This window comes from Pelophylax lessonae (assembly GCF_965119305.1).
Source record: "Pelophylax lessonae genome assembly, chromosome: 1".
Taxonomy (NCBI): domain Eukaryota; kingdom Metazoa; phylum Chordata; class Amphibia; order Anura; family Ranidae; genus Pelophylax; species Pelophylax lessonae.
In genome coordinates this window covers 831,579,592-831,597,943 of record NC_138768.1, presented here as the reverse complement: position 1 = coordinate 831,597,943, position 18,352 = coordinate 831,579,592, and the positions used below count along the sequence as shown (strand labels likewise).

The window sequence follows — 18,352 nt, the reverse complement described above, 5'->3', positions numbered from 1 at the left end:
ATAGATCTATATATATATATATATATATATATATATATATATATATATAAATATGCTCACATGTTTATACCATTTGTAATCAATATATGTTAATGCAAAAAAAAAAAAATATATAATAAAATTATACAGTATAAGGCTATATAATGCTTAATACACACACACACTCACACATTATATATATATATATATATATATATATATAGAGAGAGAGAGAGAGAGAGAGAGAGAGAGAGAGAGTTAAATATATATATATGTATATATATATATATATATATATATATATATATATATATATATATATGTAAAATTATACAATATAAGGCTATATAATGCTTAATACACACTCATATATATATATATATATATATATATATATATAGAGAGAGAGAGAGATAGATAGATATAGATATATAGATATAGATATATATCTATCTATATATATACAGTACACGGCTATATGATGTTTAATATACATGTAAAAAAATATACATATATGTATATATATATATATATATATATATATATATATATATATATATATATATATATATAAATAAATGACTATTATACATACACAACACAAAATCTTTCTAGCTATGTATTTTTCTGTCTATTGATGAATCCAACCCATCACTTTGATCCTATCTATCTATCTATCTATCTATCTATCTATCTATCTATCTATCTATCTATCTATCTATCTATCTATCTATCTATCTATCTATCTATCTATCTATCTATCTATCTATCTATCTATCTTCCAAACCACCACCCAAAATTAAACACATATGCATTACCTAGTCATAAGCATTATCCCCCCCCCCCCCCAAAAAATGAAAATAAATGCATGAAAAGCCTAAAAAGAATCCATTGCAGAAGGTGCAGTCATAAATGCAAGAGCATGCATTAAAATAAGATAATCTTGCTCTGTTCCTTCTTCTTCTTTTCCTTCCTCCTCCTTAATGTTGATGATTTTTGTGTAAGGCATTGAAAGAGAAGCTTAAAGTCTTTTCCATTTCATCAGCAAGGCACATATATTACTTTACTGGTTCACTAAAATGTTGGTTTAATGCCCACCCCCTTTCAATCTGCCCATGTCTGAGATTCTCTGTTCGAGCATACAATCATGACCAGCTTACGACACTCAGTGTGCAAGAGGCGCCTCTGCATGCTTTAGCAACATACTGGCTCAGCTGAAGAAGAGAAGGAATCCTTCGCTTGTCTTCCTTCTTTTTTTTTTTTTTTTGCTCCTCTTTTTCTTCGCTTTAAACGTCAACTAATCAACTAGATGCAGAAGAGGGGACTTAGCGGAATGAATCTACGGTCTTCTGCTCAGTGACTGGATGGCGATCTGTCTTTTTTTTTCTTGTGGTTGCTTCTGGTGAACGATTATTTCAGAGATGGACACTGAGCAGCCTTGCCTGATGCTGTGGAGATCTTAGCAAAGAGAGTTCGGAGTTCTTTCCAGAATGACACCGTAATCACCGCAGAGGCAAAAGGACGGGCATTGAAAAAGAGGGGGATCAAGCTCCTTGTTGTGCAACTTGAAGGTTCTACAAGTCAGCTACAAAGGTAACCGGACCCCCACCATCACCACCCCCCCTTCTTCTCTTTCAGCTCATTGAGAAGAAGCAAAGGGGGATATTGTGAGCCTTGCCAGACTTTGCAAAAGGCTAAAAGCTACTGTATGTCTGTACACAGAGGGGTCTTTTTTAGCTCGGCATATAATTAACCCAAAACACAAAGGAAGCAGCTGAATGGAGCTTGTCACTCTCTGGAAAAGGGTGGGTAAGATACTTTTTTAATTAAATTCTTTCATGAAGAAAGATATCCCCCCCCTCCTCGACCACCACCCTCTCTTCTGCAGCATTTATCATGAACAAAACCCAATCACCTTCCAATTTGCATCACCTTTAATGCTGCCAAGATTTCTGCATGCTGAAAAAAAAAGTCCCTCTGTTGACCTATGACATGTATTTCACTGAAATATGATGTAGAAGCTGCAGACATTTTCAATGGACATTCTCGGGAAAAACTGGAACCGTGTTTGCTAATGGATTTCCTTCTCATTGGTCTCTGTTTAAACTGGATGCTGAGAAAGCCCCCTGGGTTAATACTGTGTGCAATGGGCATATTTGTTAAAATGCTTCCACTGGTGAGCAGTGGCTGCCCCAGAGTGTGCCGTTGCGAGGGCAGGTTCTTGTACTGCGAGTCACAAAATGTCACGGAGCTGCCTCGCAACCTATCGGGCGTGATGGGCTTGTCGCTGCGGTACAACAGCTTGACGGAGCTGCAAGATGGACAGTTCACTGGGTTCATTCAACTCACGTGGCTCTATCTGGATCACAATCACATAGACACAATAGAGGGGGATGCCTTTCAAAAACTGCGTAGGGTCAAAGAACTCACACTTAGCTCCAACAAAATCACACAACTAGCAAACCATACTTTCCGACCCATGCCAAACTTACGCAGTGTGGATTTGTCAAACAATAACATACAGTCCCTGGCACCGGATCTGTTTCACGGGCTACGCAAACTGACGAGTTTACAGATGCGCCACAACGCCATCAAGTTTGTGCCAGTAAGAATTTTCCAGGACTGTCGCAGCCTCGAGTTTCTGGACTTGGGATACAATCAGTTAAAGAGCCTGGCCCGCAACTCCTTTGCAGGCTTATTCAAACTTGCAGAACTTCACCTGGAGCACAATGACTTAGTAAAAGTTAATTTAGCTCACTTTCCCAGGCTCCTCTCGCTACATTCTCTCTTTATGAAAAAGAACAAAGTCACCATAGTGGTGAACTCTTTGGACTGGGTGTGGAAGCTCACCAAAATGGATCTCTCTGGGAACGAGATCGAATACATCGAACCTCACGTTTTCGAAAGTGTACCTCATCTGGAATCCCTACAGCTTGATTCCAATCGCCTCACCTATATCGATCCTAGAATTCTGAGTTCTTGGAAATCTCTCACCAGTATCACCCTGTCCGGGAACAACTGGGACTGTGGGCGTAACGTCTGCGCCTTGATCTCTTGGTTAAACAAATTCGAAGGTCGCTGTGATGGCAACATGTTTTGCACCACCCCTGAGTATGCCCAAGGAGAGGAAATTTTGGATGCTGTATTTGCCTTTCATTTATGTGAGGACCCTACTAATCCAACTAGCCCCAATGCCATCATCACCTTCTTTAACAACAGTGACAAAAATGCCCATAACAACCCCACCATGACTACTGCCCCCTACGACATACAGGATACCGAAGGGGAAAAAACGACGGACATCTTGATGGCTACTCTACCCAGCGAGCTTGCGGACAACACCATTCAGATTCACAAGGTGGTCACCGGGACTATGGCTCTGATTTTTTCCTTTCTTATTGTGGTTTTGATGTTGTATGTTAGCTGGAAGTGTTTCCCAGCCAGCCTCCGGCAGTTGAGGCAGTGCTTTGTGACACAGCGTAGGAAGCAAAAGCAAAAACAGACTATGCATCAGATGGCTTCTATGTCTGCCCAGGAATACTATGTTGATTACAAACCCAATCACATTGAAGGAGCCCTGGTAATTATTAATGAATATGGTTCCTGTTCTTGTCACCAGCAACCTGCCAGGGAATGTGAGGTGTGACCATGTCTTTCACAAAAAAAAATAAAGGGATTTAAAACACTGTACAACCAAATAACGATGGCATATAGACCAGCTGAAGAGAATATTTTTGCACCTCTTGACTTGATACTCAAAGGGGAATCTATTGAAAAAAAAAAAAAAAATCAAAAAAACTTGACCTTTTAGCTTTATTGTGTCTTAAAAAAAAAAAAAAACCTTCAGGACATGAAATCGATAAAAACAAAAAAAAAAACAAAAAAATATTCTAATGGTACAAAGATTTGTCTATATTCAGGAATCTAAGAGTGTATAAAAAAAAAGGTACCATGTTGAAATTTTTTTTTGTAATCTACAATGTTTAAAAAGGAAAAAAAAATAATAAAATAGCATTTACAATATTTTTTAAAAAAATGTTCTTTTTCCTTTGCACGGTGATGTTCAAAGTAAATCAATGTCATTGAGAACATAAATCTCATTTCCTCTTCATCTGCAGTTTCTTGGCTGTGTGGCACCCCCAGCAACAGGGAGAATAAAGCAGCCTTGATTTAGCTATAGATGGATCAATGGCTGGTCGTTTTAATGGCTCACCCTGCAATAAAACTCTGGATTATTTGCGGTGGCCGTTGCGTAGGCAAGCACTGCAGATTGGATAGGAGGAAATTAAAAAGAAAAAAAAAAAATTGGTTTTACTTAGTTGGTTATCATCAAAGAGTTGGTAGACTTTCCAAAAGGTTGTATTGGGAATCATTGAATCACCTGTTGACCGTTGACATGCGTTGAATCAAATGCAAAGAATAGTTGACGATATTGCATTTGGGCAAATGGTTTTTGCTTGAGACTGCAGCAAAAAAAAAAAGAGAAGAGAGCTTGGGCATAGAAAAGCCTTTTTTAGTCCCTGTTGGTATCTTAACCACTGCTGCACATAGGGATTTCCTTTATAGCCTATACAATCCATATCCCAACCTTCTATGTGTTATTTGGCATCATAGATCTAAATCACGACTCGGTGCAGTTCCTGTACTCTTGGTCAAAGTGCAGTTTTCAGTTTTTGGTTTTATTTTGAGTGTTTTCTGTAGGATTGTGGCAGAAAGTAGAGAATACAGGGCTAAAGAACCTTAGTTTCTATAGAGAATCATCAGAAAATCCTACAACCAAAGGGAGGTGGCAAGCCATTATCCACAATGCATCCAGTCCACCATTAATGGGGTATATTCATAAAGCTGGGGAATCTGACATTCCGCAAACATTCTCTGTTGGTGAATCTTCATGGCAGTGATTGATTCTCCAGCAGTGACATTCACTGCTTTATAAATAGACCTCTGAGTTTATTGTCAATGAATAGCTCACATTAGTAATACAATGTATAGTGGATTTTTCTATAGCCAAGATTGGAGTTATCACTGAAATGTGCTCACTATGCAGGTGCTGGGGAACTACAAGTGCCACCATTGCCTGTGCTGGGGAACGACAAGTGCCACCATTGCCTGTGCTGGGGAACGACAAGTGCCAACTTCATCCTCCATTTTATATATTGGTAATGCAACATTTGCAAGAGATTTGGGACTGCAAGTCCCAACATTGTGTCATTGGCCTAGCCATATTGTTTGATATATAGGGAGTGCTTAGAATTACAAATTAGAGCTGATGGGAAACCACAAATCCCAGTGTGCCCTGGACTGTGCTTTAATACCAGGCTCTTAAGAGTCATACTGGGATTTGGCCTTTCATTACTGGCCATGGTGAAATGCTGTGCCTTGTCTGGCAGTTAGGGTCAGGCTGGGACTTCTAGTTCCACTTATAACCCTAATGCTGGAACCTGTAGTTTCACCCTTACCCCCTAACCCTGGAACTTGTAGTTCCATCTCTAACCCTAATGCTGGGACCTGTAGTTCCACCTTTACCCCTAACCCTGGGACTTGTAGTTCCATCTCTAACCCTAATGCTGGAACCTGCAGTTCCACCTTTACCGCCTAGCTCTCGGGCTTGTCGTTCCATCTCTAACCCTAATGCTGGGACCTGTATTTCCACCTTTACCCCTCACCCTGGGACTTGTAGTTCCATCTCAAACTCTAATGCTGGAACCTGTAGTTTCACCCTTACCCCCTAAACCTGGGACTTGTAGTTCCATCTCTAACCCTAATGCTGGGACCTGTAGTTCAACCTTTACCCCTAACCCTGGGACTTGTAGTTCCATCTCTAACCCTAATGCTGGAACCTGTAGTTCCACCTCTAACCCTAATGCTGGAACCTGTAGTTCCACCTTTACCGCCTAACTCTGGGACTTGTAGTTCCATCTCTAACCCTAATGCTGGGCCCTGCAGTTTCACCCTTACCCCCTAACCCTGGGACTTGTAGTTCCATCTCTGACCCTAATGCTGGGACCTGTAGTTCCACCTTTACCCCTAACCCTGGAACTTGTAGTTCCATCTCTAACCCTAATGCTGGGACCTGTAGTTCAACCTTTACCCCATAAACCTGGGACTTGTAGTTTCATCTCTAACCTTAATGCTGGAACCTGTAGTTCAACCTTTACCCCTAACCCTGGGACTTGTAGTTCCATCTCAAACTCTAATGCTGGAACCTGTAGTTCCACCTTTACCCCCTAAACCTGGGACTTGTAGTTCCATCTCTAACCCTAATGCTGGGACCTGTAGTTCCACCTTTACTTTACCCCTAACTCTGGCACTTGTAGTTCCATCTCTAACCCTAATGCTGGAACCTGTAGTTCCACCTCTAACCTTAATGCTAAAAATGGAAGTTCCATTTCTAACCATAATGATGGGACTTCCCCCTTTACCCTAAGACTGGGACTTGTAGCTCCAGGCCTTATGCTGGTATTTGTACTGGGACTTATAGTTCTACCTCTAACCCTAACACGTGGACTTGTAGTTCTACCTCTAATCCTAACACTGGGACTTGTAGTTCTACCTCTAATCCTAACACTGGGATTTGTATTCTAACTCTAACCATAATGCTGGGACTTGTAGTTCTATCTCTAACCCTAATGCTTGGACTTGTTGTTCCCCTTTTACTCTAATACTGGGACTTGTAGCTCCAGCTCTAACCCTTACGCTGGTATTTGTATGTTGACCTTTAACCCTAACACTGGGACTTGTAGTCCTACCTCTAACCCTGAAAATTGGACTTGTAGTTCTAACTCTAACCCTAATGCTGAGACTTGTAGTTCAACCGCTAAGCCTCATGATGGAACTTGTAGTTCCACCGTTAACCCTTTTATTTGGACTTGAAATTCTAACTCTAATCCTTATGCTGGGACTTGTAGTTCCACCTCTAACCTATTGACTGGATCTTTTAGTTCTACTTCTAACCCTAAGACTGGGACTTATAGTTCATCTTGTAACTCTAATGCTGGAATGTTTAGTTCTATCTCTAACCTTAATGCTGGGACTTGTAGTTCTACCTCTAACTCTTATGCCAGAACTGGTAGGTTCACCTCTAACCCTAACGCTGGGATTTGTAGTTTCACCTCTAATCCTAATGCTGGGACTTGTAGTTCTACCACTAACCCTTATGCTTGAATTGGTGGGTTCACCTCTAACCCTTATGCTGGGACTTGTAGTTTCATCTCTAACCCACCCTAATGCTGGGACTTGTAGTTCTACCTCTAACTCTCGGAATTGAGGGTCCATTGCAAGATAATAACATCAGGCTGGAATATGTAGTTTGACAGCTACTTTTATGACTGCTGGGGCCCAGATTGCATATTCAGAGTTGGTTACCATGACATGTTGGGACTTGTAGTTCCAAATCAATGTGTTGGGTTCTGATGGGACTTTCCACATATGTCTATGACTGCTAATAAAGGCCTGGGAGTTGTGTCTCCTTTGCTTGCTGTCATGACCAGCTGAGACTTGTAGTTCCACTATAAAGCTTGCTGGGACTTGTAGTTCCACTATAAAGCTTGCTGGGACTTGTAGTTTCACTATAAAGCTTTCTGCGACTTGTAGTTTAACTATAAAGCTTGCTGGGACTTGTAGTTCTATTATAAAGCTTGCTGGGACTTGTAGTTTAACTATAAAGCTTGCTAGGACTTGTAGTTTCACTATAAAGCTTGCTGGGACTTGTAGTTTCACTATACAGTTATACAGTTTTCTGGGACTTGTAGTTCCACTATAAAGCTTGCTAGGACTTGTAGTTTAACTATAAAGCTTGCTAGGACTTGTAGTTTAACTATAAAGCTTGCTGGGACTTGTAGTTCCACTATAAAGCTTGCTAGGACTTGTAGTTTAACTATAAAGCTTGCTGGGACTTGTAGTTCCACTATAAAGCTTGCTGGGACTTGTAGTTTCACTATAAATCTTGCTGGGACTTGTAGTTCCACTATAAAGCTTGCTGGGGCTTGTAGTTTCACTATAAATCTTGCTGGGACTTGTAGTTTCACTATACAGTTTTCTGGGACTTGAAGTTCCACTATAACGCTTGTTGTGACTTTTAGTTCCACTATAAAGCATGCTGGGACTTGTAGTTTAACTTTAAAGCTTGCTGAGACTTGTAGTTCCACTATACAGTTTGCTGGGACTTGTAGTTCCACTATAACGCTTGTTGTGACTTTTAGTTCTACTGCACTTGCTTATATGTAGTCACAATGCTGGCGAGGCCACTAGGCAGCCCCTGTGTCCTCCAGTCATTGTAGAGGTCTGAATTTCACCTCCAGAGCTAATTACAAAGCCAAAGACGGAGCAGACAAAATCAGTGCAACCCCCCCCCCCCCCCCCTGCAACCTGCAGAAATCTCTATGTATATTACCTGGGGGGGGGGGGGGGCTGCGTTGTCTCTCGGCTATAGATCGCCTTGAGAATCAAAGCCTTGCTTTTAATTTCTATGTCGCTATGGCAACAGAATCAAGTTGGAATATAAGATAAAATCATGAGCTGATTGCTGTAGGTGTACTCCCCACTTCTAAGGGAAAATAACAGAAGAAGATGTTCCCAGAATACAGATAAATCAGACATATTAGTAAGGTGGCCCTATTACTGGGAGTGGGATCACCGCACACAATACGGGCACGGGAAGGGTTAACCGGTCACATGGTCACACCACCGCTCTCTTATAGTCTGCTGACCCGTGACGGTAAAGGGTTAATGTGCCCGGTATAAATCGACAGGGATCAGTAATTGTAGGGGATTGTTCTACTCAGAGAATGGAGACTTCCATTAGTCATGGATGTATTGTATCATTCATTTCACCAGCTTCATCCTCATTATTCCATGGACTCTTCTCTTCCTTCCATCTCTATCTATAGATCTGTATTGTGTGCCATCCGCCAACATACTATGGGTGTATAATGTGGGGTACGGCTCTCTACTACTATCTATCTATCTATCTATCTATCTATCTATCTATCTATCTATCTATCTATCTATCTATCTATCTATCTATCTATCTATCTATCTATCTATCTATCTATCTATCTATCTATCTATCTATCTATCTATCTATCTATCTATCTATCTATCTATCTATCTATCTATCTATCTATCTACTGACCTACCCCCTCTATCTATCTATCTACTGACCTACCCCCTCTATCTATCTATCTACTGACCTACCCCCTCTATCTATCTATTTATCTATCAGTCTATATTTCTATCCATCTATCTAACATATCTATTTATCTACCATCCATTGATCTATCGACCCCCCCCCCCTCTCCCGCTATCTATCTATCCATTTGTTCAAGATCTATCTATCTATCTATCTATCTATCTATCTATCTATCTATCTATCTATCTATCTATCTATCTATCTATCTATCTATCTATCTATCATCGATCTATTGATCTATCGATCTATCCCCCCCCCTCTCTATTTATTTATCTATCAGTCTATCTTTCTATCCATCTATCTAACATATCTATTTATCTACCATCTATTGATCTATTGACCCCCCCTCTCTATCTATCTATCTATCTATCTATCTATCTATCTATCTATCTATCTATCTATCTATCTATCTATCTATCTATCTATCTATCTATCTATCTATCTATCTATCTATCTATCTATCTATCTATCTATCTACTCATCCCCCTTCCTCTCTCTCTCTCTATATTCATTCTCTATCAATCAGTCTATTTCTCAATTTATTCATCTATCAATCTATCCCCACTCTATCTATTATTTATTGGTAATCTATCTATCTATCTATCTATCTATCTATCTATCTATCTATCTATCTATCTATCTATCTATCTATCTATCTATCTATCTATCTATCTATCTATCTATCTATCTATCTATCTATCTATCTATCTATCTATCTATCTATCTATCTATCTATCTATCTATCTATCTATCTATCTATCTATCTATCTATCTATCTATCTATCTCAGCACTCTTTTATCTCTGTAGTCATTTATGGTTCTACATGCATTCCATGTTCTATCATTCCATGTTCTATCATTCCATGTTCTTCCTTCCCTCCCCCGCCTTCTATATCTCACACTTCCCGGTTCCTTATTTCAGCCAGTATCCTATACAGAATTCCAGAAGTATTTCAGGAAAACAAACTCTGCATTATTTCATGATCACTAATACTGAATACATATCAGCAATAACTGACAGCTAATAGGCATTGGCTTTGGCCATGCACTGGTGTAGCGGTCCAGGTGGCCATGCTGGGAGTAGTAGTCCTACAACAGGTTGGTTGTGACAGCGGAGGGGCGCCGGGAGTGGAAGGATGGATGCGTGTGCATCCTCCGCTCAGTGTGGATTAGTAGGAGCGCAGTGCCATCTGCAGTGAACAAGCCTTGTTTTTCCTCTCTAGTCGGCATTGTCGCTCTATTAAAGCAGAAATAAAATAATACGGCTAGATTCTTCTATGGGACCTACAACTGTTATGTCTAATGTATCGTCTCCGACCCTCGTACATCGCTCGGGGTCCTTATTAGGGTAAATAATGAAAACATTACAGCACTAAAAAAAAAGTCATGCTAGATAACAATAGTATAAAATGAAGGGGGCCAGGCTGAATTGAAGGTCATCCGATGGCCTCCGAGCGGGCCGTGAAAGACAGCGGGCGAATCTTTTACAAATTTATTTCCCCATTACTTAAAATCAATCAATGGGGGTTTTGGTCTCAGAGGAATTCGGTGTAAGATATGTAATTTTGTCTTGGGACACGTCTGATGAATTGCTCTCCTAGGACTCACATTGTATCAGCTAAGGGGAAAAAAAGTGACTGTAAGATTTATTAGTCTGGAAATTTACATTAAAATTGCCTGTTAAAGGGGGTCTCCTGCCTATCCAGCGCTGTTCTCAAACACCCCATTGTGATGTATATGCTACTTTGTGAATGCGATGAATGATGACACAAGTGGGGTATTTTTGTTATTGCTATCTTTAGCCTTTAAGTTGTCCTCCTCAGTCGCTCAGCATTGAGCTACAAAAGACACTCACAGGCCAGTAGTACTGATTTGTTGCAAGTGTGTGAGAGATAACATGAGCCATGAGGTGTTCCTGCTGTTTAAAGAGGAACTTTACTCCCCCTTGTAATTTGTTGTGCTTAAAAATATTCTCATAACTTAATAACCCAGCAAATCCATTGTCTAGGGCAGTGATCTCCAAACTGTGGCCCAAGGGCTGGATACGGACCTTTGCTAGCTTTTATCTGGCCCTTGGGGCACATTTCTTCCCAATGATATGAGGCAATATTCTGCCCCTAATATTAATAATGGGGCATAATCCCTCCCATTAGTATCAACAAGGGGGCACAATCCCTCTAATAAGTATCAACAATGGGGCATTATACCACCCATTAGTATCAACAATGGGGCATATCCCTCTAATTAGTATCAACAATGGGGCATTATACCACCCATTAGTATCAACAATGGGGCACTATCCCTCCCATTAGTATTAACGTTGGGGCACTATCCTTCCCATTATTGTTAATGATGGGGCACTATCGCTCCCATTAGTATCAACAATGGGGCACTATCCTTCCCATTAGTATCAAAGATGGGGCACTATCCCTCCCATTAGTATCAACGATGGGGCACTTTGCCTCCCATTAGTATTAACGTTGGGGAACTATCCCTCCCATTAGTATTAACGTTGGGGCACTATCCCTCCCATTAGTATTAATGATGGGGCACTATCCTTCCCATTAGTATCAAAGATGGGGTACTATCCCTCCAATTAGTATTAATTATGGGACACCAGGGCTTTTTTTCAGCTGGAACATGGTGGAACTCAGTTCCACCACATTTGGCTCAGGCCTTCTTCTCCCTGCTCCTCACTATCACTTGTAAACACAGGGTCGTGGTTGAGTTCCTGCACTTTTTTTCTGAGAAAAAAACCCTGTGGGACACTATCCCTCCCATAAATATTAACAATTGGGGCACTATTCCGCCCATTAGTATCAATAATGGGGCACTATCCCTCCCATTAATTTTAATGATGGGGCACTATCCCTACCATTTGTATTAATGATGGGGCACTATCCCTCCCATTAGTATTAACGATGGGGCACTATCCCTCCAAATAGTATTAATTATAGGGCACTATCCCTCCTATCGGTATTAATGATGGGGGTCAATGTCCCTCCCAATAGTATTAATGATGGGGTCAATATCCCTCCCAATAGTATTAATGATGGGACACTATCCCTCCCATAAATATTAACAATTGGGGCACTATTCCGCCCATTAGTATCAATGATGGGGCACTATCCCTCCCATTAATTTTAATGATGGGGCACTATCCCTACCATTTGTATTAATGATGGGGCACTATCCCTCCCATTAATTTTAATGATGGGGCACTATCCCTACCATTTGTATTAATGATGGGGCACTATCCCTACCATTTGTATTAATGATGGGGCACTATCCCTCCCATTAGTATTAACGATGGGGCACTATCCCTCCAAATAGTATTAATTATAGGGCACTATCCCTCCTATCGGTATTAATGATGGGGTCAATGTCCCTCCCAATAGTATTAATGATGGGGTTAATATCCCTCCCAATAGTATTAATGATGGGGCACTATCCCTCCCATTAGTATCAACAATGGGGCACTATCTCTCCCATTGGTATTAATGATGGGGCACTATCCCTTCAAATGACACCAACAATGGGGCATATTTTTTTCCACTGATACCAATTATGGGGTACTAATCCTCCTACTAATACCATTGATGGGGTACTATTCCTCCCACTAATACCAATCATGGGGTACTACTCCTCCTCTCATTGACCACCAACCTTGTGCCATGTTTATTCTCACTGATACTGGGCCTGGGACTGGGACATTTCTACCATGAGTTGTAGATATAGTCATTTTTAGCTGGGGTTCCTTGGGACTTTAAAGTTTTTTCAAGTGTTCCTCTGTGTTAAAAAGGTTGAGAAAGGCTGGTCTAGGGTCTCAGTACTCTGGCTTTTTTTTTGCTTTTTTGGTTCTATAGACTTCCATAGACTTCAATGGAGAATGGAGATGCTGCAGAAAAGCATGTCATGTGTTTTTGCCGTGATTTTGCCGCGTTTTGCAATTTTTATTCTGCTCAACAACTAATTGTTCAAAAAAAACACACAAAAAACGCAAAATCGTGGTAAAATCGTGTGTGCAAAAAATGCAAAACGCGCAGCAAAATGCACTGTAGAACGCACCAATTGTAAACTGCATAGATGTGAATTGAGCCAAATTACAAATACCGCTTTCGAAGCGATCATAGGATAATCTGATGGTTTGTACACAGCTTTCTAGAGCTTACAAAGCTTTCTAGAGCCGATCACGACATTTCATCTGATATTATCTGAAGGGACAAACAACATTTTTCTCGTATGATACCAGATTGTACGATTTTCATTTTAATCAGTACAGTATTCATTTATATATACAATACAATACATAACATCACTTCCAATTTTGTATTCTCTTGTATGCAAATTTTCGTAACTTTAATAACCTATTCAGTTTTGAAATTCAACTAGCAAGCAAAAAAGTTGAACGATCTGTCGTCTGATTTTCCGATCGTGTGTACGGGCTTAAGAGCCAAAAATGCACAAAACTGCCACAACAAAAAGCTCTTGAACTTTTTTGAGCTTCAACCACCATGACACCCAGATGTGCATGGACACCACTGAGTATAATGGGAATCCTATTGTTGAGCAGTAATCATGCTTCAAATTTCTCAGGTGTAAATGGGGTCTTACTGTGCCACCCTTGCCCTTGGGGCCCCAATGAACAGTACCAAGAGGTTGCATGCATGCATTGGTATTGCTAAAGAAGTTTTCAGAGCCTAGTAACTACTCTCTGTAGCACCATTGTGTCCATCCAGAGGCATGAGGGCTACATTCAGCCCTTTGGCACTTACTGTGCGGTCCTTGGGGCTTCCGCAGACAGGTGTTGGTATTTTAGTGCTGAAGCCAGCGAATCAAAAATATTTTTTCAACTTGCTTCTGTTTTTGTCCGATCCCTTTTCCCTTTGTATGTTTTTTGTACCTCTAATAATGAATCTTGCTAAGACAAATGTGGCACAAGTCATTTTTAAGGCATTACATTTATAGATGAGGTGTGGCCCTTTGGTGATGTCCGGGGCCACATGGGAGGCCCGCTATATGAAATTGGTTGACCACCACTGGTGTAAGTTATTACAGTATTGTTCTTATTTGAGTTCTTTGCCTAATATTACACATAAAGCATTGTGGAATGGTAATCAATAGCAGCCAATTACATTCCAGCAAGAGTTTACACTTGTCAGACCAATGAAAGGAGATCCCTCCGATTATTGATAAGGGTGACTGAATTTTGCAAACTTATGCTTGCCCTCTTATTGGCTGGTTGTTTGTTTATGGATAGGTTGTATTGACTACAGTGGAGCATGATTTGCTCTACTTTAGAGTAGACCAGTTATGGATAGAAGCCATTGGAACAAAAGTGCAGGTGATTCAGCTGACTGGGATAAGGTGACCTACTAGTGGCAATACCTCCTAACTAGCACTAAGATCTAAAGATAATCATACATCCTACAATCTGATTGTGCAATCTTAAGATCTACAAACAACATTGTAGAGCTGAGACCTGATTTGAATAAATTATTCAGGTTGTTTTGGTAGATCTAAAGGCAGTAGTACATAGATTGTGCAGATTGTAACATATATGGCTAGATTCAGGGCTTTTTTTCAGCAGGAACGTGGGGGAGCGCAGTTCCTGTACCTCCGGCACCGCCAGCACTGAATGTATGTATTGGCGAGGAGTGCTAAGGTGGTCTGGAGGGTCTAGTCATGCTGGTCATTAAGGGATCTATTGTCACTGGGGGGGTCTATTGTTCAGGTGGTCAGGGGTGGAGACAAGAGGTGACTTGGAAAGAAGAGTACCTGCACCTATTCTCTGAGAAAAAAAGCCCTGGCTAGATTAATACTGAACTCCAGACACACTTAAAGTCTTACTAAACCTACAACAGTAAAATCAGTCTCTATATGCAGTAAAGCATTCTTGTTATACTCACTCTGGAACCTAAGAGGTTAATTATCTGCATTGTGTAAAAAGGCTGTTTCATCCTGTCTTCTCTGTTCCTCCCCTTCTTCCACTGACCCCTAATAATTTCCTGATAACACAGAGCCTGTGGAGTCAGGCTGCACATGCTCAGTTTGGTTTGTATTGCTAGACAGTCTCTTGCAGTCTCTGTACAGCAGAGTTGGGGTATGAGAGGAAGAAGTAGCACAAGAATCCAATCAGAGTGTGTTAATAGGAGGAGAGAGCAGAGTGACAGCTCATAATTGTGCTGCTTCTCCTTTCACTGTCCAATCAGCGGCTGGGGACTGAGCCAAGATGACCTGGGCTCACAGGAAATGTGATGAAACATACTGGCCATTAGACTGAGGACATCTAGTGGCAGAAAAAGTTATGCTGGGGCAATGTCTGGATTGTAGGTGAATGTTGCAGCAAAGGCTGGCTTCATTATTTTTCCTTTTAATGGGCTATTCTTTTTTATCTTGTTATTTTTGTCTGGTGTTCTGCTGACTGGGAAACCCGGGATGTACCTACTGCAATAAAGTGGTCTCGGAAAGACCTATGTGGGTGAAACGGCTTTAGGTGGCATAAAAAAATAGTACAGAGCATTTATAAATACAGATATAGGTTGTATGGTCCTGTGACTATTGGCCTCCTGTCATGGTGAGAGTATGACCTCCTTGTGAATCGATCAGCTCAGCTCAGCTTACAAAATACACTATAGATGGACAAGTGTTTGTGGACACCCTTTCAAATCATAAATTTAGGTGTTTCTTGTGAAACATACTATGAATGCTACAGTTCAGAAAGACTTTATTGATAATTGTACACTTCCAACCTTGTGACAACAGTTCAGGGAAGGCCCTTTTGTGCTCTATCCATAAACAAAGAACCAGCCAATAAGCCGGCTCCATAAAGACATGGTTTGATGAATTAGGTGTGGAGGAACTTGAGTGGCCTGCACAGAACCCTGACCTTGACCCTACAGAATACCTCTGTGAGTCAGGTCTTCTCATCAAACATCAGTACTGGACTTCAAAAATGTTCTTTTTGCAGGATGGGTACACTCTCCTTCAGATACACTTCAAAATTATGGAAACAGTCTTCCCAAAAAAATGGAGACTGTTATAACTACAAAGGGTGAGCCAACCCTACAGTAAAGCAAACCTTCCGTGGCAAAACTAAAGGTCAACTTTTTTTGCCAGCTCTTGTCCTAGTAATGTCTCCCAGCAGAGATAAGAGCTTGAAATCCTTTGAGAATTCACTCCAGCCAATTGCAAAAGTGCATTCTTTTGGGATTTCTAGCTTCCAACTCTGCCAGGAGGTTTGGGGCAAACTTTTTTTTTTACATATGGCTTTTGAACCTATTGTTGACTTTGTAAAACATACACTGTATGCGGCGGCAAGAGAGATGGCCTTTAATCTCCAGTCGTCACACATATGTGTCCACCGCGTCCTGAGGTTGTGTGCTAAGAGCTTGTTAACAGGGCAATGCTCAAGCTTTCACTAACAGCTCTTGGTCACAGCATCTGATCGAGTGCCAGAGGCACAGTCACCCAATCATGTGACCACTGTGAGAGGCAATCAAAGCAGTCACATGATACAGAAGCTGCACCATTAAGGATTTAAAGTCATTGTTTGAGGCCAGGGGGGCATTTGCCAAGGGGTCCGCTTTAATGCCCATGTTTTTTAAATGGAATGTCCACCAAGCTCATATAGTTGTGATGAATGATCAGGTGTTTACATGCCCAACAAGCTCATGTCAGTGCAATGATCTGGTTTTTACAACAAACCAACAAGGTCGTATAAGTAGGATGATCAGGTGTTTATAATAGAATGTCCAATTAGCTCATGCAGGTGTGATGATCATAAGTTTACATTGGCATGTCCAACTAGTTCATAGAGTTGTGATGATCAGGTGTTTACAATGGAATGCCCAACAAGCTCAGACAATCAGGTGATTGCAATAAAATGCCCAACAAGCTCATGTCGGTGCAACGATCTGTTAACAATGGAATGTCCAACAAGCTCACGTAGATGTGATGATCAGGTGTTTACATGGAATGACCAACAAACTCATGTAGTTGTTATAATCAGGTTTTTACAATGTAATGTCCAACACGGTCAGATGATTAGATGTTTACAATAAAAAGCCCAACAAGGTCAGATGATCAGGTGTTTACATGGAATGCCCAACAAGCTCATATAGCTGTGATGATCAGGTTTTTACAACGTAATGTCCAACAAGGTCAGATGATTATTTGTTTACAATAAAATTCCCAACAAGGTCAGATGATTAGGTGTTTACAATAAAATTCCCAACAAGGTTAGAGGATTAGGCGTTTACAATAAAATTCCCAACAAGGTCAAATGATTAGGTGTTTACAATAAAATTCCCAACAAGGTCAGATGATCAGGTGTTAACATGGAATGCCCAACAAGCTCATATAGCTGTGATGATCAGGTTTTTACAACGTAATGTCCAACAAGGTCAGATGATTAGGTGTTTACAATAAAATTCCCAACAAGGTCAGATGATTAGGTGTTTACAATAAAAATCCCAACAAGGTTAGAGGATTAGGTGTTTATAATAAAATTCCCAACAAGGTTAGAGGATTAGGTGTTTACAATAAAATGCCCAACAAGGTCAGATGATCAGTTGTTTACAATAAAATTCCCAACAAGGTCAGATGATCAGGTGTTTACATGGAATGCCCAACAAGCTCATATAGCTGTGATGATCAGGTTTTTACAACGTAATGTCCAACAAGGTCAGATGATTAGGTGTTTACAATAAAATTCCCAACAAGGTCGGATGATTAGGTGTTTACAATAAAATTCCCAACAAAGTTAGAGGTGTTTACAATAAAATTCCCAACAAGGTTAGAGGATTAGGTGTTTACAATAAAATTCCCAACAAGGTCAAATGATTAGTTGTTTACAATAAAATACCCAACAAGGTCAGATGATCAGTTGTTTACAATAAAATTCCCAACAAGGTCAGATGATCAGTTGTTTACAATAGAATATCCAACAAGGTCAGATGATTAGGTGTTTGCAATAAAATTCCCAACAAGGTCAGATGATCAGTTGTTTACAATAGAATGTCCAACAAGGTCAGATGATCAGTTGTTTACAATAGAATGTCCAACAAGGTCAGATGATTAGGTGTTTACAATAAAATTCCCAACAAGGTCAGATGATCAGTTGTTTACAATAAAATTCCCAACAAGGTCAGATGATTAGGTGTTTACAATAAAATTCCCAAC

The 18,352-nt window shown here is 40.4% G+C and overlaps 1 protein-coding gene across 1 annotated transcript; it reads left to right on the top strand.

Moving 5' to 3' along the window:
* The first annotated feature begins 847 nt into the window (after positions 1-847).
* LRRTM1 (leucine rich repeat transmembrane neuronal 1) lies at positions 848-3,963 on the top strand. Its single transcript, XM_082243779.1, has one exon. It carries the CDS (start codon positions 1,967-1,969, stop codon positions 3,623-3,625), a length of 1,659 nt encoding a protein of 552 aa, XP_082099905.1. The 5' UTR covers positions 848-1,966; the 3' UTR covers positions 3,626-3,963.
* Positions 3,964-18,352: the final 14,389 nt, after the last annotated feature.